The 27,741-nt window shown below is 35.4% G+C and overlaps 6 protein-coding genes across 10 annotated transcripts; 1 reads left to right on the top strand and 5 right to left on the bottom strand.

Annotated features, from left to right (window-relative positions):
* Nucleotides 1-1,795: 1,795 nt before the first annotated feature.
* LOC142533830 (pentatricopeptide repeat-containing protein At3g53360, mitochondrial-like) lies at nt 1,796-4,298 on the bottom strand. Its single transcript, XM_075640736.1, has one exon. It carries the CDS (start codon nt 4,014-4,016, stop codon nt 1,911-1,913), a length of 2,106 nt encoding a protein of 701 aa, XP_075496851.1. The 5' UTR covers nt 4,017-4,298; the 3' UTR covers nt 1,796-1,910.
* A 382-nt stretch (nt 4,299-4,680) lies between these two features.
* Nucleotides 4,681-5,779, bottom strand: LOC142533049 (copper transport protein ATX1-like). Its single transcript, XM_075639643.1, has 3 exons — nt 5,719-5,779; nt 5,174-5,249; nt 4,681-4,975 (listed from the first exon to the last, which is right to left on the bottom strand). The coding sequence occupies exons 1-3, from the start codon at nt 5,725-5,727 to the stop codon at nt 4,719-4,721; spliced, it is 342 nt and encodes a 113-aa protein (XP_075495758.1). The 5' UTR covers nt 5,728-5,779; the 3' UTR covers nt 4,681-4,718.
* A 1,990-nt stretch (nt 5,780-7,769) lies between these two features.
* Nucleotides 7,770-10,051, bottom strand: LOC142533434 (organelle RRM domain-containing protein 1, chloroplastic-like). The gene is made up of 7 exons (XM_075640194.1): nt 9,975-10,051; nt 9,715-9,812; nt 9,350-9,590; nt 9,164-9,261; nt 9,017-9,082; nt 8,365-8,465; nt 7,770-7,951 (listed from the first exon to the last, which is right to left on the bottom strand). Exons 3-7 carry the CDS (start codon nt 9,364-9,366, stop codon nt 7,844-7,846), a joined length of 390 nt encoding a protein of 129 aa, XP_075496309.1. The 5' UTR covers nt 9,367-9,590; nt 9,715-9,812; nt 9,975-10,051; the 3' UTR covers nt 7,770-7,843.
* Nucleotides 10,052-12,601: 2,550 nt separating this feature from the next.
* On the top strand, nt 12,602-17,712 carry LOC142532664 (uncharacterized). 5 transcript variants are annotated; one of them, XM_075639008.1, is made up of 5 exons: nt 12,602-13,053; nt 13,956-14,667; nt 15,153-15,522; nt 16,486-16,891; nt 17,364-17,712. In XM_075639008.1, the coding sequence occupies exons 1-4, from the start codon at nt 12,786-12,788 to the stop codon at nt 16,534-16,536; spliced, it is 1,401 nt and encodes a 466-aa protein (XP_075495123.1). In that variant the 5' UTR covers nt 12,602-12,785; the 3' UTR covers nt 16,537-16,891; nt 17,364-17,712. The 5 variants fall into 5 exon arrangements, with proteins under 5 accessions (XP_075495123.1, XP_075495124.1, XP_075495126.1 ...); XM_075639009.1 differs by having other exon boundaries at nt 17,343-17,712; XM_075639011.1 differs by having other exon boundaries at nt 17,299-17,712.
* Nucleotides 17,713-18,278: 566 nt separating this feature from the next.
* LOC142533959 (endo-1,4-beta-xylanase 5-like) lies at nt 18,279-20,812 on the bottom strand. The gene is made up of 6 exons (XM_075640891.1): nt 20,631-20,812; nt 20,371-20,426; nt 20,018-20,267; nt 19,714-19,883; nt 19,532-19,630; nt 18,279-19,455 (listed from the first exon to the last, which is right to left on the bottom strand). Exons 1-6 carry the CDS (start codon nt 20,683-20,685, stop codon nt 18,322-18,324), a joined length of 1,764 nt encoding a protein of 587 aa, XP_075497006.1. The 5' UTR covers nt 20,686-20,812; the 3' UTR covers nt 18,279-18,321.
* Nucleotides 20,813-22,218: 1,406 nt separating this feature from the next.
* On the bottom strand, nt 22,219-26,790 carry LOC142533377 (diphosphomevalonate decarboxylase 2-like). The gene is made up of 10 exons (XM_075640120.1): nt 26,380-26,790; nt 25,570-25,768; nt 24,899-24,962; nt 24,528-24,591; nt 24,342-24,422; nt 23,647-23,733; nt 23,337-23,494; nt 23,182-23,230; nt 22,871-22,992; nt 22,219-22,752 (listed from the first exon to the last, which is right to left on the bottom strand). Exons 1-10 carry the CDS (start codon nt 26,596-26,598, stop codon nt 22,530-22,532), a joined length of 1,266 nt encoding a protein of 421 aa, XP_075496235.1. The 5' UTR covers nt 26,599-26,790; the 3' UTR covers nt 22,219-22,529.
* Between the last annotated feature and the right edge of the window lie 951 nt (nt 26,791-27,741).

Here is a 27,741-nt window from a genome sequence, read left to right as displayed (position 1 = left end):
CATTCGTCGGCTTCCGCAACACGCTGATCTCATGCATGTTTGTGTGTCTGAAATCCAAGCCCACATCGGATTCTCCGAGTGTTATCAGTTATGCGCCTCAAATCACTTCTTTCACTTGATGTAGCAGCATAGGTTATCGGAGGATGGATAAAGAAGCGCTTAAACAATCGCTGTGTTATGCCATTCAACGCCTCGAAAACAATGTAATTTTTTTTCTTTCCTTCCCCTCTGTTTTGTGTCTTTTTTTTTTTTTTTTTTGGGTAGTCTTGAAATTTCTTGAATTGGGCTATGATTGATTGCTTCCGTTTTCCCATTTAATAACTAATTTTAAATTTATTTAATTCAATTTTTATATTGTAACTTTTTAATTAAAACATTATTATTTTTTAAAAAAATTTAAAATTTCGGTTAATTGTATTACTGACCGAAATAATCGATTTTTTTATTTGGTTTGATAGGTTTTCGTAGCAAAATTCTGTCGGTTCGGTTTGTCGAAAAAAAGTTCGTTAATTCGATTTTAGAAAATTCAGTTCGATTTTAACTGAACTTTTTAATGTCTAACACAGGATGAAGCCAGCCCCAAGTACTTATGAATCCTGGACTCCGCCCCTGATTGAACTTGGGAAATTTTTATTCTAATTGACTGTAAAAAAAGTTTGAGTTCAACCTTTAGTCGAATTTATTCAAGCATTGTCTTCAATGCAGCTTAATTGGGGGTACAGTCAACTACTCAATTAGCATAATATAGAATATTCAAGTCTAGTCTTGATCAAGTTAAGATTTTAATTTAAGCAATATGGTTGCTCCCTTTGGATTTTTTTGTTAGAAAACTACGATCATACTCTAGATAGAGTGTGTTGCTAACATAACGTTCAGCTAACTTTGGCAAGTTTAAATATCATTTTACTTGTTCATAAATCAATACTTGTATTCTTTATCTTATATTTCCTGTTTATTTTCATAGTGTTTTTTGGTTCACTGTCTAAACTTGATTAAATGTTATTCATTCTATGGTGCAGGTCGAGCAAGAATTGATTTCCTGAAACGGCTGACAACCTCATGGATACTCGTCTTTCTAGTGTCTAGTCGTTATGTTTATGTCTCCGAGTCCTTTTGGCATACAATGTCAGTTGAATTGTTGCTTCAGAGTCTGGTCTTCAAGGATATTCGTTTTTCTAGCGTCTGTTAGTTTATGTTGAAGCCTATTTGAGTCCAATAAAAGGTGGTTTTATCCCGAATGATCATTTAATCAACATTCTATGTTGAATGAGCATTGGCTAGTTTTCTGCCAAATTTTCTGACGATTGTTAATGATAATTGTGTTAAAAAAACAGAGTATGTTTGGTGTTAGCTAAACTAGTGCTAACGAGGGCTTCTTTGGTTGGTGATCTTGATTTTTTTTTTGTTGTTGTTGTTGTTGTGGGATAAACATGTTTTGATTTTATTTTTAAAAAAATATAGTTGTATGAGAAGCCTAATAGTATTCAAGAAATAGTTCACAACACTCAAATTTTAGCTTTTTGTATCATGGTGATTGCATAAGATTTTAGTTTATTCAATTACTGTAAAAGATTTCAGGTTGTATACAATAATTTTAACATTCATAAAATTTCTACCACCAACCAAATGAAATATAAAGATGGCATATTGTTAAGTAAATAATATAAATTTGAGACATCATGTGGGACTGTAAGATACACTCCAGGTATAGAATAAACTTTTCTACCCTAACCCAGGTATTATATGACTTTTCTCCCACAATCTTTATAGGCTAAAAAATGGTTTAGAAAGCTCAAGCCATAACTTCTGAACACATTATATACATCAGAATTTAAAACACACTCTTCTTATTTTGGTCGGTGAACTATTTGCCTTTGATGTTAAGCAGGAAAAGTCGCTGAGATGATATGTTAATTGTTTAGGTCCCCATTAACCAATGATATCAAATCATCAGAAACGCATCCTTCATCTAACAGTTGAGCTGACAGTCCAGTCAAAACTTCGCGCACCCCATTACCTTGAAGCTGCAAACAATCGTCGACAGAGAAACACGATACTTTGTCACGCAATTCTGTCCAGCTATACCCAGTTTCTTTTTTCAGCGCCTTCTCTTTCATTAGTTTTCTGACCTGCGAAGATTCTTTCCACATGTTTGAATCTGCATAAATATTTGATAGCATGATATGGGCAGATGTATCATCAGGATCAACGCTCAAAATCATTTCAGCAGCATACTTAGCTAACTCCAGATTTTTGTTAGTGATACAGCCTGATAAAAGACATCGCCAAACTACTTTATCGGGTTTTACAGAGAAACTTCTAATGAAATCATAAGCTTCTTTTGTTTGACCTTTTCGCGAAAATAGACTGACCATACAAGCTAAATGATCAGTTTTTGGGATAATTCCAAATTCTTTGGTCATTGAGTCAAAGTGATGCAATCCTTCAGCCAAGCTTCCTACATGAGCGCAGGAAGATAGAACTGAAATGAATGTGACATCATTTGGTTTAAACCCATTCCGTAGCATAATGTCGTAAATGTTCAGGGCTTCTCTCCCGAAACCATGTTGAGCATACCCAGAGATTATTGCATTCCAGGAAATCAGATTCTTATAGGGAAGGATGTTAAAGACTTTTCGAGAATCATTGAGTCTCCCACACTTTGCATACATGTCAATGAGAGAACTTCCGACTACCACGTTGAAATCAAATCCAGGTTTTATGATGCAGCAATGAATTTGCTTACCCCATTCAATTGCTGGTAAATCCCCGCAAAAGCTTAAAAGAGAGGAATATGTGTAAGGGTCAGGGTCAAACCCATCTGAAAACATGTTCTGTATAAGTTCAGTTGCTTCTTCAAAACAACCTGAGTCCGTAAATCCAGCTATTAAAGCATTCCAACTAACATTATCATGACTACCCATTTGACAAAATATTACGATGGACTCCTCAAGGCGATCAATTTTTGAATAAAAATCTAAAATCGAGTTGGCAACACAAGTAAAAGCTTTAAATCCCAATTTTATAATCAAAGAATGGAGCTGCATCCCACCCCAGGTTTCCTTCTCCTTCCCAAAGGCTCCAAGTACAGAAGCAAATGTGAGCTCATTTGGCTTCAAACCTGTACAGAGTAACTCTTGAAAAAAATTGATAGCCTCTCTGTATCTTCCAAGCTGCGCACAACCTCCGATCAATGCAGTCCAGGCTGTCAACCCTGGATTTTCAGCCTCTTTCAAAGCCCTACGTGCTAACTCCAATTCTCCACATTTTGCATAAAAATTAACCAATCCAGTCACAACAAAATGATCCATCTTAACACCACACTTGACGGCAAGGCATTGCATTTCCATTCCAACTTCGAGAATCTCCAACGCAGCACAAGCACCTAATACAGTTCCATAACAAAACTCATTCATCTTTACTCCCATCCTCAAACACCTCAAGAAAACTCTCAATCCTTGCTCATTCTCCCCACACTGAACACAACTAGCAATAAACGAAACACAGCTAATTGTACCGGGCTCCGCTATGGCATCAAACACCTGAGCTGCCATCTTCAATGACCCACATTTCCCGTAAAAGTTGACCAAACAATTAGTAACAAAACTGTTAACATTTTCTCCACTCCTGAACATTCTTCCATGTACTTCCTTCCCAATTCTCAACGCTCGTATTCGAGCACATGCAGATATCACGGCAACATATGTATAATCATTCGGAGCAATCCCATCATCAAGAACCATTGATCTAAAGCAATACAAGGATTTTTCCGTGAACCCCGCGTTAGAATATGCGGAAATTAGTGATGTCCAGGAACAGATGTTTCTCTCAGGCATTTTTTCGAACATCTTCTCAACGTAATTAATGCTCCCAAGTTTACAATACATAGCGAGCAAATGATTGTTTGTTTGAACATCTGGATTAAACCCGGACACAATGATCCGACCATGAACAGATTTAGCGTCGAAAATGGATCTTGCTTCAGTGCATGATCGAATGAGTCGGGCGAGTGACATATAAAGAAACGTCTCGTGTACATTTGCTGGCAGTGGCTGATCTTTTGCTGTGGATATTCAAGTTTCGGACTAACGGCTGAAACTTCTATAAAAATTACTCAGTTCTCTAAAGCTTCTCCCTTGTAAAAGTAACTCTTGAGTTCACCACAAACAATTTTAAAATTACCCATCTACCCAAAATTCCAAAATGTTGTAATACATATTTTTGTCTAAATTTTTTTTTTTTGACCGATGATACCTGTGGATGGGTCCACTATCCCTATCCATCCCTAGTACAAATGAAAGACAAGCTCATCTAAGACCCATGTATTCTCCTATAAATATCAGGTTTGAGTGTTAATTCATTGATTAAATATATTATTTTTCAGTAGCACCCTTAGCTGCTCTCCCTTATATCCTCAGGGCTACGTCTGGACACCCTTCTGGCTCCCTTCTAACGGTCTTATTCGTGATTGCAGGCTCAGGACAATTTCGAAATCTGCGTTTGAAATAGTGATACTTGCTGAAATCGGACCCTAAATTTTTCGTAAATATCAACCAATGTTAACAAAAATGTGAAATTCGGGATTATAAAAAAATACCGTGATCCAAACACGGACGAACCCATAACAGTTGTTCATAACATCATTATATAAACTTTATTTTTTTTTTATTCCAAACACTTCAAACACCGTTTAAATAGAAACATTTCTTTTCGGTACACTATGCAGCAGCAACAGCGTCAGCAGACTTTGATCCCGACTCAGGTGTGGCCTTAGGGTCGTTAGGCTTTGACACTGGTTCAAGTTTTGCCTCGGGATCATTAGGCTTTGGCACAGTTTCGGGTTTCGCCTCGGTTGCCTCCCAGAAGGAAGTCACCTTCCCAGTCTTCAAAACAGTCTGTAGAACAGACTCTGGCTTCACATTGCCCTTCACTGTCACCTTTTGCTGCTCCAAATTGATGTCGAACGAGTTGACGCCTATGAATAAGGTGCAAGAAATCAATGACCACGGAAAAGATTTAGCTAGACAACGGCAGATATGCTAATTGGACGCATCTTTTTGCAATATTCAAATATAATTAGAAGTTATCAGTGAACACTAATCGCCATCACTTCAGAAGTACGAAGAAGTTTCTATTAAGAATAAAATCAAGCAATCCAACGGAGACGTCGAACCTTCCATTTTCGAAAGAACCCTGTTGACGGCCCCTACGCAACCTTGGCAGGACATCTTAACCTTGAGCACAACAGTCTGCAATTGATCACAAAGCTATGAATATATGTTTCCCAGAAAACAGAGCAATGTTACACATTGGACAGTCGTAAGCACAGAAAGTACTGCAACATTTGTGCAAAAAAATGTACTAGATTTCTCACAGAATAAACTCCCATAATAGCTACATCATCATTGGAACCAAAAGTAAAGAGGAAGATTCAATGCAGTACTTGACATTGTTTAGCTCAAAAATCATCTCTACGAAATGATAAAACAAACACTTGAATCTACAAAAGGTCTCGTCTTGCTCCACTTGAAATCAAGAAACCAAAGATAACTCAAACGATAATTTGATTTCCAACCGTAGAATAAATTTTTCATTGATGACCATATAACAAAATCAAGTTCGGAGAAAATGGCAGAAACTCATGCAGTATATTCAGCGTGAAAATAGCATATGATGATTTTAATGTTTTAGAAAGAGAACACAAAAACTGAAACTTGCCTCAGACATTACGTGTATTTACGGAATGTATATTCCAACAAGAGCAAAAATATTTTCTTGAGGGAGAGAAAATGTGGTGATAATGAGAAGCTTCACTCATTTTTGCGATATTTATAGAGGAAGAAAATTAATAAAGAAAGAAGGTTGCGTATAAGCTGAAGTATCATTTCATCATGATCATAATTATTATTACTTCATTAGAAGATCCAGTTAAAGTCGTGGATTTGTTCACAGAAAATCTTTTAAATCTTTTCTCACTTTAACGCGAAAAATCCTACACATGACGCATGAAACTCGCTGCACTGATTTTCCATTTTTGATTACTCCTCTGGGTGATTTTGCATTAACAGGCGATGATCAGATTGCCTAGACGAATTAATATAAATATATATACAGATTATTTGTCCATTACCTCTTTCTCGTTATATGGTAAAACTTTAACAAAGAAGATTTTGTATTGGATAAAAAGAAAGAGAATTAGGTTGATTTTGAGTTTGAATCTGATTCAGAGAAAGTATTAGAGAAATATATAAATAAACCTAAAGAGTCAGACATTTATGATTAAAAACAAAAATCAGTCTACTTGCTAGGTGACGGACGTATACTGGCTACCGCTTTTTAGAAAAACTGAACGTAGTAACCTGCAAACTATTTTAAGAAAAAGTAAATCACCTTTTGCAAATCAAGTATGACAAACTCTTCTGACAATGTGTTAGTTCGGAGAATTGAGCTTATAATAATTGATTAAACACTTGCTTATTTCATCGAATCCACCCCATCAGCATACCAAAAAATATATTATTATAGCTAGCTTCCGTTAGTCTATAATCACATTTTTGGTTGGAATACCAATCAAAATTTCCTCCCAAGATTGAATGTGATATGGATTAGATAGCAAAACCGTTGTTAGTTAAGTGTTCGTCAATGTGACAGTACCGTAAAAAATGTTTTTATGAATCCTGAGAGATCAAATGATGTGATATGTTGGCTGTATTAAAAAGATGAATATTTATATCAAGTCATCATCGATCGAATATACGTGCTGAACTCGTTATTCGAAATAAAAGTGGATGTCGTTATAAAGGATATATACGATGATTAGTCGATCCGATATGAAACAAGAAGGTGGAGATGGATTGACTTTGGTATATTTGGCTAACAAATTTTGTTGGACACCAACCCTTTAAGGAAAACATGTGCTCTTGGTGGACTCATACCAAAAGCAAGCTTCTTTTGATTGGTATTATGTGTAGTACAAGACCCTTTATGCCATGGTACTGCATGGAAAAGACGTACCACTCTTTTACCCCGACGTACAAGCGTGTAAAATTCATGGGGTAACTGTGTAATTTATTATGAGCAAAGTATTACTCGAGCGTAATTGATTTTAAAATATGACAGAAACATGTGTGAGACTGTTTCATATATTGTATTTTGTGAGACGTATCTCGTATTTGGGTCATCCATGAAAAATATTACTTTTTATTATGAATATCGATAAGATTGACCCGTCTCACAGATAAAGATTCGTAAAACCGTCTCACAAGAGGTCTACTCTTTTAATATTTAGTGCAAATTTATATGAATTGAAAAGAATTCAAAAATATATTTATGTCTTTGTAATTATGTTCTTAACCACTAGAGTATGTATTATATGATTTGCAAAAATAATTTTTTTACTCTTTAAATTTTAATATATATTTTAAAATCTTGTCCAAAACACTTTAATAAATTTTGGTAAATCAAAATTTTGTAAACTCCATAATTTTTATGTATTTGATATCATAAAAAAAATGACAAATATTTTTTTCACCATACAAAATCTTGAGATAAAATATGAATAATAATACATTTTTAGATTTTTAAAAATTATAATTTTATATCTTATTTGCATATGAAGAAAAATTATGACAAACAAAGCTACTGCGTTTTGAGTTTTTTTTTTTTTTTTTAAGCAAATAGAGATTTTATGAAAATATTATTAGAGATAATCTCGTCCATAAGGAAATTAAATAGATAAGGTGGAGTGATATTAATATTTTTGGAATAATAAAAGTTAACCACGATACACTGAGTTTATCCATGCGTCGCTCCGTTTTGATTTACGCTCAACTTTTCCTCATCTTCACGACTTATCGAAGTCGTTGCCAGAAAACCACACAAGAAACACACAGTGCAAAAAGAGATTAAAGGAACACAACAGAAACGGAGAGGCTACAGTAAAAAAGGTAGACTTTCATTTCTAAGGTCGTGTCGTGACTTCCTTTTTCTACCAATCAGTATCAATATCGCTAGGTAAACTACGGTTTCACAAGCTCATCCAACTGCAAGAGTATTTTCCTGAATGCATATAAATCTTTTTTTGTGCTGATTAAGAAGTTATGACCAATAATAAAGTTGCCTACCTTGTTCATATTCCCATTAATCAGTTAATCATATTGATCATGGTCACAGAAGACTGTAAAACCCCCGGTATTGACTTATTCTTTGGGTTAAATAATTAAAACCAAATTATGAAACAAGATGAGGTCAACCGTGTCATTGTCAGTAAGATGGGCTGGCGAAAACTGACGATCCTAATTCCTAAGTGATCCTAAGTGCGAGAACTGAAGCTACCAGAATATAATACAATGACGGGATGCCGACAAAGATTGGAGTGTAAATATACCAGTTACAAATAGCTTTTTTGGTTTTAATATTCGTAGTTAGCAATGAGCCTGAAGAATCTTCCATGGCACCAGATTCACCTGCAAGATTAACATATGTATGCATTCAAAATTGTATAGTAGATTCAAGAAACAGCACCCTAAACGTAGCCTTGTCCACAAACCAAGTCCTATAGAACTTTTTGTTATTTATTCACTTAAAAGGAGAGCAAACTGACATAATCAGTTCAAGTATATGCCAATTTTACAGCATATATAGAGTTTCATTTCATTTTCTTTGTTTAAGAATCTGTTTTTAACAGTTGTTAACACGTGTGACTTTGCATGATACATGGGAATTTCCAAAATTGGGGAAAAACATATTTCAACAAAGCACCAATAATGGGTCCTCGGATTGACTGCTACGCCATCTCAGACATAAAAACAAACTCCACCATACTCCCCCACTTTTATATTCTCGTATCCGCAGCAATTAACATCACTATACACAAAAATAAAATCATCGGTTATTTTGAACATATATAATTTACAGCCCCTTTTCAAGAGCAAAATGAAGTCGTGTGGTGGTGATCATAGGTTCACAACCATTTGAACAAGTAGTCCATGCAGAAAATGTAGCAACAATGACCAACCATTGTAATCTTTATCATCTGACCCAAAATTTTCATCTGGCTGGACAGACAACACGCCAGGAATTCCTGCACCGAATAAAGGTATTTGTTATTAACATAGCAACACATATCATTCATATTAAACAATTGATGCAGAAAAATACTAACCAGCTAACTCTTGAGCACATTCATTGTCTAGTTCACCACAGAAACCATAATTAGATTCCCAAGAAACATGATACATGCACATCTGAGCATCTTTCCCACTGTAATAAGGATACGTGGTATGACCTAAGAAAACTTCACGGAAGAAACAGCAGAAAATAAAAATTCAAAACACAAACTAGTCCGCACTTCCCCAAAACTCTCATTAAGACTCGGCTGTAGTAATCAACCACACACGCCTTCCTAATGGCTCCAACTGCTGGCCTACCTATTCGAACAAGCCAGTGTTGAGTAGTTCCAGAAGGAAACAATAACGTCTTCCCATAAAAATAGGTTGATTGAAGATGGAAACCATTGTTCAAACTACTGTAATGTTATTGTACGGAGTCAAAGTCGGGATCTGGCTTAACCAATAGTACCTCAGGCCTGCCTATGAAGATTGAAAGCAAGTATCGATAACTCAAGATCATTCAAATACACTTCAAACTTGTAAAACTTCAATAATAAAACCGGAGATCATCCTGAAAACATGGTGTCAATGAATTGAGAGGTACCAGATAGTTCATTAGCAGTTTCCTCGTCGAGATCACAGCAGAAACCAAAATCAGTATCAGAAGAAGCATCATACATACACCTCTGAGCATCCTCCTTGCTGAACAAACCATAAGTCACAATATAAATCCCCCCAACAAAAAGAGACAGCAAATGCATGCGGAGTAATGATCTCAAGGAAAAAATACAGCTCCATCATCGAAAGCAAGTCACCAGAAAAATGAAAATGATCAAAAATCGAGATATTGTAACAAAACCTCACCAGCCTAAAACCCTTTCAAGTACATGGACATAATAATCAATTGCTCGAGGTCTAGTAGTGAATTTCTGTGGCGGGGTGATGTGACATGTTCGTCTAAAAATTGGTAGATAATATTATGACCAACTGATTACAAATATACACAAGTTTAAAATTTTTTTAATATTTTTTTTATTCAATATAATTTCTTAATCTTAACTCCACACATTATGGATAAACTAGGTCTTCAATTAATAGGCTTCTAAATGTGCATATTTGTTGTTCCAATGAACCTAAACAACTAATTTAGAGGATTATCGTTAATACAAATCAAATGTGCCGATAATTACCCGACGAAAACTCTACAACACTTGAGTCAACACTTACTTGAAAAAATTCTCCCGAGATAGCAAATTTGTTTTAAGAATAACACTGAGAGCATAACTTCAAAATAAGAAACGTTTCGCTATTTATAAAATTTGTGATGGAGTGTGAGCTTGACAATATGCATGCTCATTTTTTTAGTAAATGATAAAATACTAGTTGGTTTACATTTGTGTTCAATCAAACGTCTTAATATCTATAAAATATTAGAATTATAAGTTCATCATCTATGAGGTGTATTGATTATAGACTTTTAATGACTTTTATGGAGTTTAAAAATTTAGAGGTATTCAAACTAGACTTTTATATACTCCATAAAAGTTTAGTGGTATTCAATGTAAACTTTTGTAGAATTTTAAAAAGTCATGTGATATTCAAACTTGACTTTTAAAAACTCTACAAAACTCTATAGGTATTCAAAATGTCAATAAACTTTTAATGACTCTATGTGATTCTATTAAGTACAAGAATTATAGCCTAAGGTACAACAATAAAATGTCAACAAAAGTTTTTGATTCAACCTAAAGATTTGGATGTACATTTAATTGAGAAATCTCCCAAATTCAATACAAACTTTCATTCTTTTCTCATCTATTTATTTTTCTTTTATTTGTACTTTTTAAAAACATAATTAAAATTTAATTTTTATTAATTATTATATAACATTTTATTTTTAATTATTTTCTTTAATTTTAGTTAATCTATATATTAAATTATTGTATAAGCAAATTTATACCGATACTATACCAAAATTTTCGGTATACCAAACCAAAAAAACCTTACATTTTAAAAAAAATTATAATTTATTGTTTTAAAATATTATATATTTTAAAATTTTTGTATATTTTTCCGGTATTTCGGTATATACCAAAATTTTCAAATTGGATATCGTTACCGTACCGAAAAATTCGATATTGTTACCGTACCGTATCGAAATCTTCGGTATACTTAAAATTCGGTAAATTCAATATTTTTTGTTATGGTAATCTCGGTATACCGAAAATTCGGTATTTTTTCCCACCTCTAACAGGGCTTGTATTGGCATGTGCTATATTACACAATTTTCTTTGAAAGAAGTGTCAATTTGATGAATTTCAAATTGAACTAGATAATGAAGCTCAATTGACTTCATCAGCACAATTTTATGAAGGTGATGACTTTGATCAGTTATTTAATACTCAAAAATAACAACGAGCAAATGCTAATGCATGGAAGGATATCATAGCCAATGGAATATAGAACGATGTTGATCAAATTGTCAGTAATGATTAGATTTTTTTTATAAAAGACTACTCATTATTTTGAGTGTTCTTTTAATAAAATTTTATTATGAACTTATAAAAATATTATTCATTAATATGTTGAATTGACATAAAGAATTTAAATTTTGATTTCAATAAATTGGATAGTTCATTTGTCGTTTTTCATAAATTAAATTGATTTAACTTTTAAGTAAGTAAAATTTATTTACATTTATAAATAAAAAAAATAATTTAAAATTGAAGAGGTTATCTATGTCCAATAATTATTTTAAAAAAATTAATAAAAAATAAATCACAATTATAAACTACAAAATTCACATAATTTTATGAAAAAGTTTACAAAAGTCTACAAAAATCTTGAAAAAAGGTCTATAAGAGTCTATGAAATTTGTTTTACAATTCTATGAGATTCCATAAAAGTCAATAAAAATCTATCAACTCCACAAAAGTTCATCATTTAAAAAAAGTCATTAAAAATATTTGAAAGTATAGAATGAATACACCCCCTATATATATTGATTTAGTCATTTATAGTAGGTCTCTTGTGAGACGGTATCACAAATCTTTATCTGTGAGACGAGTCAACCCTATCGATATTCACAATAAAAAATAATACTCTTAGCATAAAAAGTAATACTCTTTCATGGATGATCTAAATAAGATATTTGTCTCACAAAATACGATCCGTGAGACCGTCTCACAAAAGTTTTTGCCAATTGGTTTATTATTCAAATATCATGCATCATTCGCCAAAGCCAATATTTAGAATATTTAAGACCCGATTTTATTTTTTAGAACACCAACATTAATAATGTTCTACATCACGTGTTTGAACACAAATGTGGGTGGGCGTACATAAATACAATGATTTCATAACCCAAGTTTCTAACAAAATTAAAGCAATGCATAGAAAAGTAATTTTGAGCAACCTAAATTAAACTTTTTACAACAATAAACGATTCTGCATCACGTGCTATTCACGTGCCAATCCACATCGCCGATAAAAATATCCTCAAACCCTATCTTCCTTTCGTTTTGTCGAAACCCTAAATATTATTTTCCGGTCTGGTAAATCACCCAATGATTTGGATGACACTGAGCTGATTATTCAAATCTAGGTCTCGGAATTCTCCTGGATCCAATGATTTGAAAATCTGACATCGACATCTACATTGTTGGAGAAGATTTCATGGAGAGTGCGGCGGCGACGTCCTTTGATGCGTTGGATGACGGCATCGCTCCTCCGGAGTCGTGGGAGGTTGCCGATGTAGACGCCAGCATGCGCCGCCTCATGCTTTCTTCTAGAAAAGATCCAAGCTCTGCTAATACTAGTTCGAGTCAACCTGAGATAGCCGAGGGCTCGGTGTTGGTTTCAGACTCTAATAAAGATGATTTGATTATGTCAGTGGATCAGTTTTTGCGGGAAGCCATACAGAATCCTCGCGAGCGGCTCTCCGGTGAGTCTTTGTTGGAGGCAGTTAGGATTATCGATCTGTTCGATATTTTTACCTCTTTTTATTTCGTTCCTTCTGAATACACTATTTTTTGCTGTTTCCAAAAGTTTTGAATTCAAGTTTTTTTTAATACGGCTCTGGTGATTTTTGTGTAAATTATGATTGTATATTTATTGAACATATATCGGACAAGTGGTTAAATTTTAGATTTCACGATAAAAAAATTGCTAGGAAGGCTTAAAATTCCATGCTCCCAGAAATAAAAATTGTCAGTTTGTTGAGTAATTGGAAACGGAATTCAATGAAATTTCATATTAAATTATTGTTTCTTGAAAATGGAAGCGTTTGTATGTTTCTCTAGTTTCTAGCATTTTTTCACGTTTCACAATTTTCTTCAATTAGCGAGTTTTGATGGATTTTACTGAGCCCCCCCGATGTATTTGGCATTTGATACTTATATCCTTTCAAAGAGAAAATTTAATCAATCGGTTAAACACACTGATCAATAATTTAATGTAGTTTTCAAACTTAATTGCAAATTTGTGACACTGGATGGGGCTCACACGCTATTGTCAATAAAATGAATTTATTATTTTGTTTTAAAGCGATTTTGAACTGTCACATCAGTTGATTTGCATGAGTGAGATAGCCCCATCTACTTTATTTATGGTCTGTGATTTTGTGTTGTTTCTAATCCTACATTTGTACTTTTTTATCCCTTTGGTTTGTTTAAAAAATAATGAATTTGATGATATGCAAAGATGAGATGGCCTCGATCTCCTTTCCTGATGGCTCTGTGCAATTTTTTGATCCTATCATTGAGCATTGTCTTTCTTTATTTCTTTGTTTTGGTTTTTAATTTGCCTTTGATGCTTGTGAGGATAATGATATTCTGGTATGTTCAGTCCTGCGAATGGAGCATGATGTTGAAAAGTTCATTCGCGATCCAACTAGGGACCAAATGGAATTCCAACATCTTCCTACTTCATATTTGAGATTGGCTGCCCATCGCGTAGCCCAGCACTATTTTCTACAGTCCATGGTTTTATTGGATAATAATCTTCCTGATGGATCTGGCTCTAGGATCGTTGTTCGGAAGACTTCTAATATTCGGCTTCCTTTGATCCGTTTGGCTGACATTCCTGTAAATCTTCCTACTGAAGAGGGTGGAGTTTTTAAGGTTGCAATCAAGCAAAGGCCACAAAAGGGATCACAGACTTCAAACAACTCAAATCTGCATTTAGCCAAATCCAATAGTTCTAAAAGTGTGGAGGAAAGAAAGGAGGAATATAATAGGGCTCGGGCACGGATATTTAGTTCAAGCAGTTCTGGTGGAAGTTCCAGTGGGAAACCAGAAACTGAACATAGGACTCAGGATGGTTTTCAACTTGGCTCAATGGGGAATAAAAGGGCAGAAGAAAGACTTTTTCTAGTAGGTGGGTCTGATGAGAATATTGGCAGAAGTTATTCTGATTCTTCTGTAATCAGCAATAGAATAACCGGAAGCATGACTGAGAAGGAGCCCATGGGTAGGCACAAAACAAATAATAGAGTGGCTATCTTTCGGGATCGTGATGGTGATCGTAAGGATCCTGACTATGACAGGAGATACGACAGGTATGATTGACCCTCTTTCCCTCCTTGCCGATTCCACCTTTTTGTTCATTTTCGATATCGTTACTGCTTGTGCTTCTCGAGATATTTGTTATTATTATGCTTTTTTATTTTGAAGACAGGATCACATTCAGATTGTCTTCTGCTTAAAGAGCTTTGCTCTTCTGTTTTTTATTTAATTGTGTTTGTATTTTAGTTTAATATTACTCTTTGCATTTCGTTATATTTAATCAGTGATACAAAATGGATCTTATTGATTCTGTTATATATGAAATGTTTTAAATTCTTTTAATAAACATTGATGGTTTTCGATTAACATTTAACTGGCAACAATTCGTTTTGCTGATTGTATTTCGATATTCTTTGGGATTACTTTTGGACATGGATCTAGTTTTGGTCTACAAAGTAACTTGCAAGAGTGTGAAAAAAGGAAAAAAAAAATTATGTGGTCATCATTGGTTGGAGTTAATGTTTTACAATTTTCTCAGGTACACACAAAGGTTTGACCCTGGTTTTGGATTTAGTGGAGGGGCTTACACTATTCAGCCTATGTATGCACCTGCATTAAACTACAACACTGAATTTCCACAGCTTGGATCTAGTCACGGGCAGTCCTCAATTTCTTCTGAACATCAGCCTCGACCTGTTCCCCAACATCTACCACCATGGGCTTCACAATCAGCTCCTAATGGTATTGGGTATGGTCCTACAGAAGCCATGCTGTCCCCATTTGGCCCAGGTAATGTCAATGTGCACGTAAACTCTGGGCTCTACTTGAATTCTCCTCAGTATCCTTGTCAACCAGCTGGATTGCCTTTCATCCACCCTCACGAACAGATTCACCAGCCTTTTTCACAGGTATGATTTGTGAGGATGTCCTATAAATTTCTTTGGTTTGATTAATTTGGCTACCTATGAGTGACTTCCTTCCCATTAATGAAAAAGTGGCTCCCTTGTTCACAAGGGTTATTTTGTCATTGAGTGAAGAAATTGCACAATACGTGGAGGTAGGCTTATACAGTTATGTAGGGTTTATAAATTTACGTGCCCATTTTTATTATCTTTTATTAGGACTTTGTATCACATTATTGATCGCTCTGCTTGTACTTGAAAATCTTTCAGTAAATTGCTATTGTTGTACCTGACAGATGATGTTAGTTCATAGCATTCTGCTTAACCCCTCGAGACAATTATTAGATTGTAAAGTTTCTGTTGATCTGTAGTTTTTTGAAATTCACAGAATATTCTCTCTTCTTTTGGGATAATTCTTTGTTTGTGTGAAATGATTTTGGAGCAGCGATAGTTATACTTTTTTATACTTGGAGTAACCAGTATATATAGAGGTATTAAGTCGATGGAGGAAGGGTATGGTGGGAGTGGATCAAATATAGTGTAATGCTACTGGAATATTGGTACATAATACCAATTTACCTAATGGGCGATTTTTTATTGTTTTACTCCCTCCAAGAAAAGAAATCCTTATCTAGCGTGGGGCTACGTAACAGGGGATCTTATGGACTAGAGTAGAAACATCTTCATTTCTGTTCATCATTTTTTTAAGACCCTATTGTTTTGAGAATTTAAATTCTGATGAGGCATTTATTCATTTGCAATGGTTATTATCTTTGGACAAAGGCAACTCGAATAATCTTATGCATCTCTATTCTACTTCCAGTTTAAGAGTTTTCTGTAATTAGACAAATTGAGATATTTTTTCCCTTTGAAATTGCCCCTGTTTGATATTCAGTATTTTTTTGAAAAAATTTTTTTGCTTAGACATATGGCCACAGTCCATAACCTTTTACCAATTTCTCATTTCAGTCTCATCAGCAGCAACATGATGCTAGTTTTGGAGTAGCCCGGCCTCGGTGAGGGGTCTGGGCCATGCCTGCACCCAGCCAGGAAGGTTTTGGGCTTCCTTGAATGTGGCTGCTAGGGTGGCATATTAATTCCCTGGCTACGGTGCAGGCATAAGTGACTGAGATGAGCTGGGTAGTGGTTCTGGATCTTGCATTCCCTACTTTTGATCCATCCAGCGAACCTCAGTTTGATTGGGAGTGGCTTCATGCTTGATGGAGTTTGTTGCAGCGGCATTGCTAAAGATAGGTGACTTGAGCTCCCTAGGGCTCCGCCTTTCTGCTGCTGGTACAGGTGACGATGATGATAAAAATCAAGACTGAAAAAGGAATATCAAAGCTGTAAACTTGCATACCGATTGTGGCCCCAGGTATCTTCAGTAACTTGATAATTTATTTTTGCCAAGTTGCAAATGTCATCTACGGCTACTGATGTATGTTTGCAAATTACACAACCCATCCTCCGGAAATTGTAGATTTAGGGGTGGTAGTGAGTCTACTTCTCAGCAATTCAGTCACAATTTGAGTCAAGCTTGACTGGTCGAGCATTTTATTCTAGGTGAAGTGCTAGCTGAGCTACTAGAAATTTATTGTTCAATTGGCCCCACCTAAAAAATGATGATGTAAATTTTCCTATCTAGATGATCTGTGCTCAACCCGGCTCATTCATACCCCCCCCACCCCTCTCACGGGGTTTGTAAATTATTCACACTTTGGTAAAAATAATTTATTTATATGTCGAGAGATAAATGTAATCATCTCTTTTCAAAACCAGCAGGTTATCCTTTGTGTTGAAAGAATTTTCACCATACTGAATTGTAGAGTGAATTTAAACTGTGGCAGCACCCGTGCTTGTGAAGAAAAGAGATCCAGGATGCTGTGGTGGAAGGGTAGACTATTGTTCGGTCATTCACAAAAAGCGCCAGCGGGTGCGGTGGCTTCAACAATGTTTAAAGCTCTGATATCACCTGTCTTACAATTTCGGAGTGTTTGCTTGATATAATATGTCAAACAATATCAAAGTTTTTTCCATATTAAATGCACTTTTTTAGGTGCATTCTGTTTGTTTGCATCGGTTATCAGGAAATGTTTAAATTCAACTTTTTACGAGTGATTGTGCTTTTTGAACTTGTTTCGTGTACGTAGATGATGATATTGTTTTAATATATATAAATCGTAACATTATTTGGAACGAAGTTTTTTGGCTAACAACGAATTTTTTTCATACCGCTACAAGTTTGAGTTTATGGTTTGTGATGGTGAAATTAGGGCTGTAATTTGTGTGCAATTGCACCATGGCAGCGACACCTCTGGAATCTGTCTACATATTCGGGTGTACCTTTTGTGAGATGAAAACAAATTATTTATAAAATTTTGATGCAAGTAAATTTAACAAGTTGAAACAAAACCAGTATGAAATTTCGATTTTAAAAAAAAAAATGTTTCTATTGATCGAGTATTGGTCCAACATTATCCATTCAAAAAATCCATCATTTAGAAAAATTTGATGCAAGTATGGAATTAAACTACCAAATACGATGTCGATGTTCCCCGACGCGTCGAAGACATCATCTTTTTTAAATGATAGCTGGAAGTAATATGGGAAATTGCATGTGTTCAATATGTCATTTTTAAGATTGTATCGAATATTAGAGTTGGCACTAGCTTTTTTTGTCCCCATTGAAAGAATGTTTTATTCCTTTTTACAAGCTTTACACATGTCCATTGGTTTTTACATCTCGTTTACCCAATTACATGCATACATATTTTCATCCGAATTCTTGGTTCTGTCATTTATTTATCACGCGACCGGGAGGATCACCGGATCTTGTGGCTCTAGAGTTGGCAACACCAGGAATCTCTCCGAACCGGAATTCGTGTCGACATGAGCTTCGTATTCTCCGTGAAAAAGCGATGCTTCGAAATAACCATTGCTATCAGTGGTTCCATGCACACCATCTCCATGTTTCACTTCATGTAAGAACTTGTCCAGCACATCTCCTGTAGCCAAGTTCTTGAAATTATCATCTGTTAAGCACATCCTCCAGCACCCTTTTGGCTGTGGATGCCATGAACCCCAAAGCAGCATGCCTTGAACAGTAGGGTGAGAATGAACCTCCCTGATCGCATTGTTCAAGGCCCACACCCTGTCCGGAGCGTAAACGGAGACATCCAATTCAGTCACCCAAACAGGCAACTTCGTGGAAGCGAGCACATCCAACGAAGCTCTCATATACGGCAGGCTCAACCAGGTGAGATGGCTCTGCAACCCGATACCAATAGTCCCGTTAAACCCCTTTTTCCTCAGCTCCGCTACCTTCTTCAAATAAAGAGTTGGGGATGCCAGCTTGTCCACTGCCTTCTCTATAGTGAAATACTCATTCAGAAACAGTGGGGTTTCCGGGTCGATCTCGTGCACCTTCTTGAACAAATCGACAGTCGTATTAGGGCCCAATTTGTCTTCATAGAATGAGAAATGCATGTTCTCATTCAGGACATCCCAGTGAATGAATTGGCCCTTGTATCTGTTCACCACCGACTGCACTCTCATGTCCACTGCTGCTTGGAAGTATTCACGGTTCTCGGTAAGGTTTCCGACCCAAGGGGGTAACATTGCCGGGTTTTCCCAGAGGATTGTGTGGCCTCGGACGTTGAGGTTGTGTTCCTTGGAGAATTCGAGTAATCTATCCGGCACCGAGTAGTTGACGACGCCTCTTACTATCTCTGTGGCCTGCCATTTGAGATCATGGTCGAAGACCGTGTATCGGAATCTGGGGAGGAACCAGTTCTGGTACGCCGTGTTGTTGAGGATGTGAACGGTTAATGCGCTACCCAGTGGGAAATGAGGCTCCATCTGTTTGATGGATAGTTTGGCGTTGGGTACGGGTCGACCTGCTTTGTCCACGGCTTGGAATTTCACCTTGGTCTTGCGTACCTGAAATGGATATATGAATTGTTGGCTCTGCAGGCATTATATCATGCATGAAAATCTAATGAGAAAAATGCTGTACATTTTCGATGGTTTCATATTGGTGGGATCTCCATTCTTCATATGTGAATGGCTGCAATGAGATGCTATCTCCCCATATTTCAGCAATGGAAAGGTCGCTCTGAAAATTCCGAAAAGAAATTAGTAGAACAATAAGCTAGGCATTACAAGGATCTTTCAATGAAGATAACAGAATAAAGTCACCTCAAAGTAAAGGGTCGCGGGACCGGAGACGTCGACGATGAAGCCACCCTTGAGCATGGACCAACAACCTTCTCGAGCCTCGACCCTGCCAATAATAATACTGACATTGCTATGTTTTGGTTGGATTATAGCTTTTATATGGGCCTCTCCATCCCTTACTTGCAACCAAGCTACACAAAGTTATAACAATATATGTTATATATAGTTTCAGAAAGCAAGAAATCATAAGATAATGAATATTAATGTAATCAGAGAACTCATGGAAAAACAGTACTGGTTGAAATTGAGTTTCGGTTGAACGTACCAGAGAAGGAGTAGAGCATGTCTTTGTCGAGATGAAAATCTTGTGCAAAGCTATGAAACGAAATGTTGGTGCGGGCGGAAGCAGCCAAGTCAGCGGTGGCAGCAGTGATGTATTTGTTGCCATCTTCATCAGCTACTCGGATCCTGATCCTGGCTTTTCCATATCCTTTCCAACCAGTCAATCCTTGACTCAGTTCAGGATTCACAACCATCCCTCCATCGTATTGGGGTTTCAGTGGTGTTTTCAGACACTGCATGCATGTAAAAATCAAGATCAGGTGATAAGATAAATACACGATAATACCCTGTCCTACATCGGTTTATTTACGAAATCACGAAGAGAAGCTAGCTTGCCTCAGCTGTGTATGAGTAGTCATAAGGCCGTAATGCGGCATAAACTTGGGAATTACCTGTGAAACACACAAAAACAGCGTGTAACTATTTGAAACCATTCTGTATACTATGTCTATAGCATAAATTTTTTTATTGAAATACCCACTTTGAATCTATAAATACTCTGCACTATATTTATTAATAGTAATATTAATATGTCATAAAATTTTGTTTGGAAAAAGTGAAGGGAAATGGATGTGCAATATAATTAAAATTCGTACCAAGAACAAAAACAATGACAAAAAGAAACAAGCAAGGTTTCAGGAACTTCGCCATTGTTGAAAAGTTTTTGGTGTGTTTCCAAAGAAACGAATGGAAGACAAATTTTTCTGTTCCACCAAAAAACTTCACCTCCTTTTTGGTGGGGTGAAAAATATGAATTGGTTATTTTGATTCGAAGGGTTTAAATAGAAGAAAACTCGAGATTTTTGGACCACAATTATCTCTTTTTCACACGCATATTTGTATGGTTCATTCTTCGTTGTTTATTATTCCATTCCATTCCATCCATGAGATATTTAAAGGTGGGGATTGATTCTTCGAATTTAATTGTGAAAAACTATTTTTAGTAATATTTTCCGTAAAAAAGAAAGAAACAACGAAAAATTAAACATACTAGCATTAGCATAAAGATATTTTTATAAAATAAAATCACAGAAAATCAATCTTGAATTATTTTGATTTTTCAGGTACCTATTGTTTTTGTTTCCGGGAAAAAAAAGTACCTATCTACGAGTAGCCAGTAGGTTTATTTATATGGAACAGGCATTCTTCTTTCATGAACAACAAACGGAGATCATCCAACATTTTCCTGCACAATAATCAGGAATGATAACTTTCGTCACGAATTTGGGATTCCACGGGGAAAATCTAAAATAGGGACAGAGATTCTCGATTTTTTTGGGTTCGAAGATTTTTTTAAATCCCTGATGTAGTTCGGACAGATATGAAATTACTATCCACATCCCCAAACCAGTCCCGAAAATAATATCAATAATAGTATTATTAGTATCAATAATATAATAATGATATTATTTTTTAAAATATTAATAATAATAATATTATTATTAATATTATCACTAATAATAATATATAATAAAAAGTTTTGGTTCGAGAAAATCTACAAATCTGTCATCGTCTTGCCATATTAATATTTTTGAAACGGAGATGGGGGCGAGGATGGAAAGTTGATCCCCGAAGTTTCGGGTTTGATGATTCCCCGAACCCGAAAAAATGGAGATCGGGACGGGTATGGAGGTGGGATGAAATTCGAGGACGGAGACGGGAACGGGGATGGGGATGACAAACTCGCCCCTATCCCACCCCATTGTCATCCCTAACAATAACCATCTTTGTTTAAAAAAAATTATTTAAAAAATAAATCTCTTATAATTAAATTTGGAACTCAATAAAACGTGTCAAACATTAAACTTTATTATCTCCAACTTTTTCTGTTAAATAGAATATAAATCATGTACAATAATTATCCATGATCACTCTGTTTCATTGTTGGTTCCACATCAATTCAAAGCCTGAATACTGTTCCTTATACACTAGCTAGGCTACCTATATGTGTGTGTGACAGGGCTGGAACCCTCGATTCATACTTTGTGATACATTGCATCGGAACTAATCAACCCAAAAAATTATTGATGCTTCGTTTTCTGTTTTTAAATGTTCAGCAAGTTTTTTGTTTCAAATATGTTCCATCTTCCATTGCATGAATTTCCAAAATTCCCTTCCACTAAAAGTTATAGATAATTTTAAAAAGCAAACATCATTCGTTACGTATACAAAATATGAGAGGAATTAATAACAAGAAACACGAGTTAAAAAATGAAGGCCGAAGTTAAAGGGAAACTCGCCGTTATGATTACATCGGTTTTTAACCAAGAATCGAAAAACAAAAGAAGCCAACTTATTACATGAGCCGTTGACAGACTCAATCGCACTTGAATATTTATTCGGCCGAAGAAGCCGGAGATTGTGGTATTCAATATTGTCAAAAATAAACTGAACCATGCGTATCATATTAGTACACTTAACATCAGAATATTGAAAAGGCTCAAACTTAGATTAAGTTGGGCTAAAACAAATCCAAACAGTAGAACCTTTTCTTGTCACTTTGGCAACCCTGTCTTGAGATCGATAAGAGATTGGTTTGCGTCTGTGAGTACTATAGGACCTCTCCCAGGACCCGTGCAGATAAAGTAGCTAACGTCTCCCTTGTATCTATGCGCTGGAACATTAGCATTGATCTCCGGGGGTGGAGCCAGTGTTTCAATATCCTTTACTTCCTGAATGCCGGCATCTTGTAAAATTGTTTTGTCACCAATTACATAACTGCGAAAGGGGGTAGCATACATCCGAGGATACATAAGATGGATTCATATCGCCACAGATTGGAGAAGTGAATAGTAAAGGTGACATGCTTGGAACAAATTTTGAGGTTGAAAAACACCTGTTCAAATCGGTTTCTGGTGGAGGGAAGTAAAAGAGCAGCCTCTGAAGCAGAAGAGCGGCAGTCTTCCTGTCGCGTGAAATTAAAACTGCATTTGGCCCAGCATCGAAAGTGTAAGCAACCTGTCAAATATCTCGTTGTTAGTTGCTTTAAATGAATTCTAATTTAAATGTGGTTCGGGAAACAGTAACCATGGTACTGATTGATTCTGCCATCAGTAACAATAGGCTTTTGAGAAACTATCTAACTTGTTTGAGTTGGACACTGATGATTAATTAGCGCAAAGATCAACTGAAGATAGAGAAAAGAACCTGAGGTGTCCCTTCGAACCGATTCCATTTCTCGACGCAGCTGATTATTCTGAAAAGTAAATGCCCAGACTAGATTACTACGAAGTGCTCCTTTGGGGTGGGGTGATGGTTTGGAGGATTTGCATATAAGAAAATAAACAGAAAAAGGAACTTGCCTATGGGAAGTGTCATTCATGTAAAATATAGGAGGGCAGGTATCCAGAGCAACAGCATGAAACTGATTACTATCAGCACAAGTCAGGGCAGCGAAAGCAGGAAAATCACGATTTTTAATTGCTTCCTCCATTTGTATTATCCGTTTTGGTACTACTACCTGTAAAATGAAAAGAGGGGCGACCCTTAAAAGTTGTCAAAAGAACAGTAGAAACCATTGAGGTCCTCAAAATGACCGAACAACAATAACCTTTCTGATATCTAAGAAGCATTCCTAAACATCTTAAAACTACTGGGAGGAACATAATATACCTTTGCTCTATGTTCTACCAATGCACTGGTTTCAACGGTATCACGCATACCTGAGGTACTACTTGTTTCCTTCTGTCTTGAACTTACCTGAATCCGACATAAAGCCCAAACACAAAAGTGAGATATAGCTAGTCTCACAAAATAATCAAACCAGGGATCAATTAATACATGAATCATTATCTTCATCTCAAAGAACAAAAGATGGAATAAAGGAAAAAAGAAAGAGAGACGTCGATGGGTTTTACATGCTGTAACACATGCGAAGCTACACCACAACAGCTTAAAAAGCTACGGAACTTTATAACAAATTATTTCTAACACAATAATTGGACTAAAATGAAGACAGTAATGTTGAATATTTATATGATAAGTTTATCATTTTTATGAATGTTATTAAACATTTCTCACTTACTCCCTGTTAATTAGCAATAGATAATCGAAGTAAAGGATAAAATAAAATCTGTCATATAGATTACTCAACCGTCCTGTAGCTAGAAAAATTTTAAAAAAAATATTTAGACCCCAAAAGTGATTATGTGATCAATTAACTAAGTGCAATTAAAAGGGAACCCTGTGAGTAAAATCTATTTCTAATGAATTGAGATAGTTTAATACTATTGAAAACAAAAAATAGAGCAGTTACATGTAAACTAAGTGACTTGCATTTTAATCAGAGAAAAGATGGAGACACACACCACTGCAATGATAATAACAAGGTCATCCCAGTGCTTCTCGTCTGCAAGTTGAACTGCAATGCTGTCACTTCCATTTTCCTCCTTCAACCATAAAGAAAAGTAATTTGAGAAAAAAATTAAAAAAAATAAGACATTTACATACTTTTTCGAAAGAATCCATGACAAAAGATAAGAAACTATACACACTTTTCCCATGATCCACTTAACAAATCCACCATAGAGACTTCGGCAAGCACTTCCAGAACCTTGCCTGGATATGAAAACATAAAAAAAAATCTTTACATAAAAAAAAATCTTTACGTCTGCTGACATCTTTTAAATTTTATACAGAACAAGGATCGTCAATTAACAAAATATAGAGACATCGTCAATTACAAACAGAAACAAGTACAGAGAGTGTGGTGTGTGTATTGGCATGCATCTGTGGACTTGCACGTCCAGGAAATAGACAATAAGAATAAACTTTATCAGGGCACTAAACTAAGCCTGCAAACTAGCAGATAATGCTTGAATAAATAAAATGACTCGGATTTTTTAAATCAAGAGGCAACTGTTACCTGGCTATAGCAGATAGTTTGCTATGATCTTCTTTGACATTCATAAGCTTGGCAAGGGAAAAAACTGGAAAAAGGCATAAATCTTAGTTTTTTGTTGTTAAAGTTAATTTAAGTAAATAAAAAAGTAAGATTTAAACCCTGCTATTTTAATAGAGATAGCGACATAATAGACACTACCAAATCTACATATCGAATTGTACTTTACACTCACATATGAAAACTATTGTCAAACTGAACAAGCAGATTAAACCAAAATTGGAGTTGGGTCCCAAAAATAAATGATCCTCGGTACCATGAACTCAATTTTATTCGAAAAATAAAATACAATCAACTACGACATATTTGTTTTTAATATCAATCGCAAAACAAGGATATTTCTTATGTTTAACAAAGGGTGATACGAGGTGCAATCAACTACTTCACGAAAAATAACAACTGAGGATAATCAGAACTATCACAAAAAACACCAGCATAACAAATATCTCTGATCGGTAATCCACCTCCTCTTATCTCAATGGTTTTCAGTGTGCAAAGACAATAATAGCGACATCCAGTCAAAATCAACCAAAAATTTGCTTATTGGTTGCTTATTGGTGACGTGCCATACTTGTCCCAAAAATGTTAAAAAAAAACCTTAGTGAATTCAAGTCATGGAGGGACATTGAAGTTACCTAGGCAAGCCAAGCCAGCAGCTGAGGAAGCCAAGCCAGCAGCGGTAGGGAAATTGTTATAGGAAACTATGTGCACATGCATCTTGTCCCAATCCTTTTTTGCGATCTTAATACCTTTCTCATCATCCTCAACATCATTAGCACGGAAGCGAAGTTCCCTCAAACAATTTTGGAATCTGCCTCCAGAAAGAGAGATCTCCTACACTAACCAGAATTCATACATTCACTAATATATCAGAATCTCTTATTATCTGCATCTCGCTCTGTACCATGATCAGAAAAGAAACCCAAAAAACGTTTCAGGAATATGTTAAGGATGCCTCCCGTGACTGGCAGATTCAAACACAACAATAAAAGAGGGAATAAAATAGTACAATTGCAATTCAAATCTATTAAACTTTATTCAGCTGGAATATTTCTTTAACTAGCAATCTTTCATCTGTTATGATAACAGACTTTATGAATTAATTCAAGACATTTAAAATGGTAAGCAAACTGGAAATCCTTCCAGCTAATCGAAGCCAATACTTCAGCTCAGGAAGAACAACTAAACATTCAGAAACTGCCCATTTTCAAATTTTCCCTCAGTTTTGACTCAATGGTTCATATTTTGCATCAAAATATCAAATGAGAATGCAAAGAAAATTATAATGATCACCCAAAACCAAAACTGAGATTCAAGTCAAATTCAAATGGTAAGTAGCATTGAGAAAGCCGAGAACAGTAAAAAAAAATATTGCATTCAGCTCAAAACAGAAACATCGACATAACGCCAGCAAAGGAAAAACAACGTAAAAAAGGAAACTTTACCTTCCCATTCAGCCACATTCGATCGTGCGTGAAGGAGGGGCTAACACCAACGGAAGTGGTGGTGCAGAGGTGTGCCGGATCGAGAGTAACGCTAATACTATCATTAATAGGGAGAATAAGGGATTCATCCCTTTTTCCCCAGTACTTGATCACAGCTATATTCGTCGGCGTCTGCGCCGTCACCGCTAACATCCAATTTTTCACGCCATCTGCCTCCATTTTGCGTCACTGCAAGAAAAAAGAAGAAATATTTGTGCTTCTAGCTCGGCGTGCGTGCGCGTTGGATCGGATCTCGAAATTGGGAGGAAATCAAGCTTTAGTAAATGCGATTGTGGGTACACTTCTCTACGTATATGCGCATGTGTTTTAATTGCGTCGCTGTGTGTGTGTGTGTGTGGTCAGAGAAGAAGAACTGCCTTTATTTAGTAAATTAGGTGACAGGGATCCCTGTACAATTAATTTTGTATATGATTTTTTTATATTTATTTAGAATAGCAACAGAAATGAGAATAATTATAAAAAAAAATAGAGCTAAAATTTTCTTTAATTTGATTATTTAAAACTTATAATTTTATTTTTCGTGTAAGGTTCAAACAAGCAAGAGAATTAGTTAAAAACAACAAAAACATATCATTTTATAGAAGGTGACAAAATTGGTTATCTTAGTTAAGTTCAAAGAAGATATTTTACATACAAAATTTTAACAAAAGCGAGACTGTCTCATGAGTCGTATTTTGTGACATAGATATCTTATTTGAGTAATGCATGAAAAAATATTACTTTTTATTGTGAATATCGGTAGGGTTGATCCGTCTCACAGATAAAGATTTATGAGACCTTCTCACAAGAGACCTACTCCAAAATTTGATGGATATCAACTACATACACCTCAAAAGAAATATTAGTACAGTAGAAATCAACATGAATTTCAGTTCAAATAATTCACTCTCATAGTTAGTTAGGCACAAATCAAATATTGACGTTAATGGAAAAGTCAACTAACGGCACCCAAAATTTGTGGCTATCAAGATTCGGATTGTTTGCACATTCGACAAATTCGATGATGTTTGAATGTAAACTAATCGCCACTAGCCAATTTTCTTTTTACAATTAAAGACCTTGTGTCCCATTTGGTACAATTGTGTGCGTAAAGAAAATTTGCCATTTCCAAAAAAAATTCATATTAAAAAAAACCCATCAAATAAAAGTTTTCGAGTAACATATTTAATTAATAAAAAATTGCAAGAAATTTGATTTTGTAGACGATCATCATTATGATTATTTTTATTGAAGATATTTAATAATTAATTGGATCTTTTAAAGCAATGTTCCCGAGTGATAAGGATGAACAAATGACACGAG

This window comes from Primulina tabacum, chromosome 18 (genome assembly GCF_025594145.1).
Source record: "Primulina tabacum isolate GXHZ01 chromosome 18, ASM2559414v2, whole genome shotgun sequence".
NCBI lineage: Eukaryota > Viridiplantae > Streptophyta > Magnoliopsida > Lamiales > Gesneriaceae > Primulina > Primulina tabacum.
The sequence above is the reverse complement of the archived record's forward strand: the minus strand, read 5'-3'. Positions and strand labels throughout refer to the sequence as shown.

What these genes read in the sequence shown, in the direction of transcription:
- LOC142533830 (XM_075640736.1), bottom strand. Translation starts at nt 4,016, where the DNA reads ATGTCACTCGCCCGACTCATTCGATCATGCACTGAAGCAAGATCCATT.
- LOC142533049 (XM_075639643.1), bottom strand. An exon ending in GGTTCTTTCGAAAATGGAAG is followed by an intron (nt 4,976 to 5,173) that starts GTTCGACGTCTC and finishes CCTTATTCATAG; the next exon opens with GCGTCAACTCGTTCGACATC.
- LOC142533434 (XM_075640194.1), bottom strand. An exon ending in AGATGATAAAGATTACAATG is followed by an intron (nt 8,466 to 9,016) that starts GTTGGTCATTGT and finishes TTAATCTTGCAG; the next exon opens with GTGAATCTGGTGCCATGGAA. An exon ending in ATATTTACACTCCAATCTTT is followed by an intron (nt 7,952 to 8,364) that starts GTCGGCATCCCG and finishes TAGAAATGAAAG; the next exon opens with TCTACCTTTTTTACTGTAGC.
- LOC142532664 (XM_075639008.1), top strand. Translation starts at nt 12,786, where the DNA reads ATGGAGAGTGCGGCGGCGACGTCCTTTGATGCGTTGGATGACGGCATC. An exon ending in TCCTCGCGAGCGGCTCTCCG is followed by an intron (nt 13,054 to 13,955) that starts GTGAGTCTTTGT and finishes TGGTATGTTCAG; the next exon opens with TCCTGCGAATGGAGCATGAT. An exon ending in TATGACAGGAGATACGACAG is followed by an intron (nt 14,668 to 15,152) that starts GTATGATTGACC and finishes CAATTTTCTCAG; the next exon opens with GTACACACAAAGGTTTGACC.
- LOC142533959 (XM_075640891.1), bottom strand. Translation starts at nt 20,685, where the DNA reads ATGGCGAAGTTCCTGAAACCTTGCTTGTTTCTTTTTGTCATTGTTTTT. An exon ending in CATGCTCTACTCCTTCTCTG is followed by an intron (nt 19,884 to 20,017) that starts GTACGTTCAACC and finishes AACTTTGTGTAG; the next exon opens with CTTGGTTGCAAGTAAGGGAT. An exon ending in AATATGAAACCATCGAAAAT is followed by an intron (nt 19,456 to 19,531) that starts GTACAGCATTTT and finishes TATCCATTTCAG; the next exon opens with GTACGCAAGACCAAGGTGAA.
- LOC142533377 (XM_075640120.1), bottom strand. Translation starts at nt 26,598, where the DNA reads ATGGAGGCAGATGGCGTGAAAAATTGGATGTTAGCGGTGACGGCGCAG. An exon ending in AAACTATCTGCTATAGCCAG is followed by an intron (nt 24,592 to 24,898) that starts GTAACAGTTGCC and finishes TTTCATATCCAG; the next exon opens with GCAAGGTTCTGGAAGTGCTT. An exon ending in TTAAGTGGATCATGGGAAAA is followed by an intron (nt 24,423 to 24,527) that starts GTGTGTATAGTT and finishes TTATGGTTGAAG; the next exon opens with GAGGAAAATGGAAGTGACAG.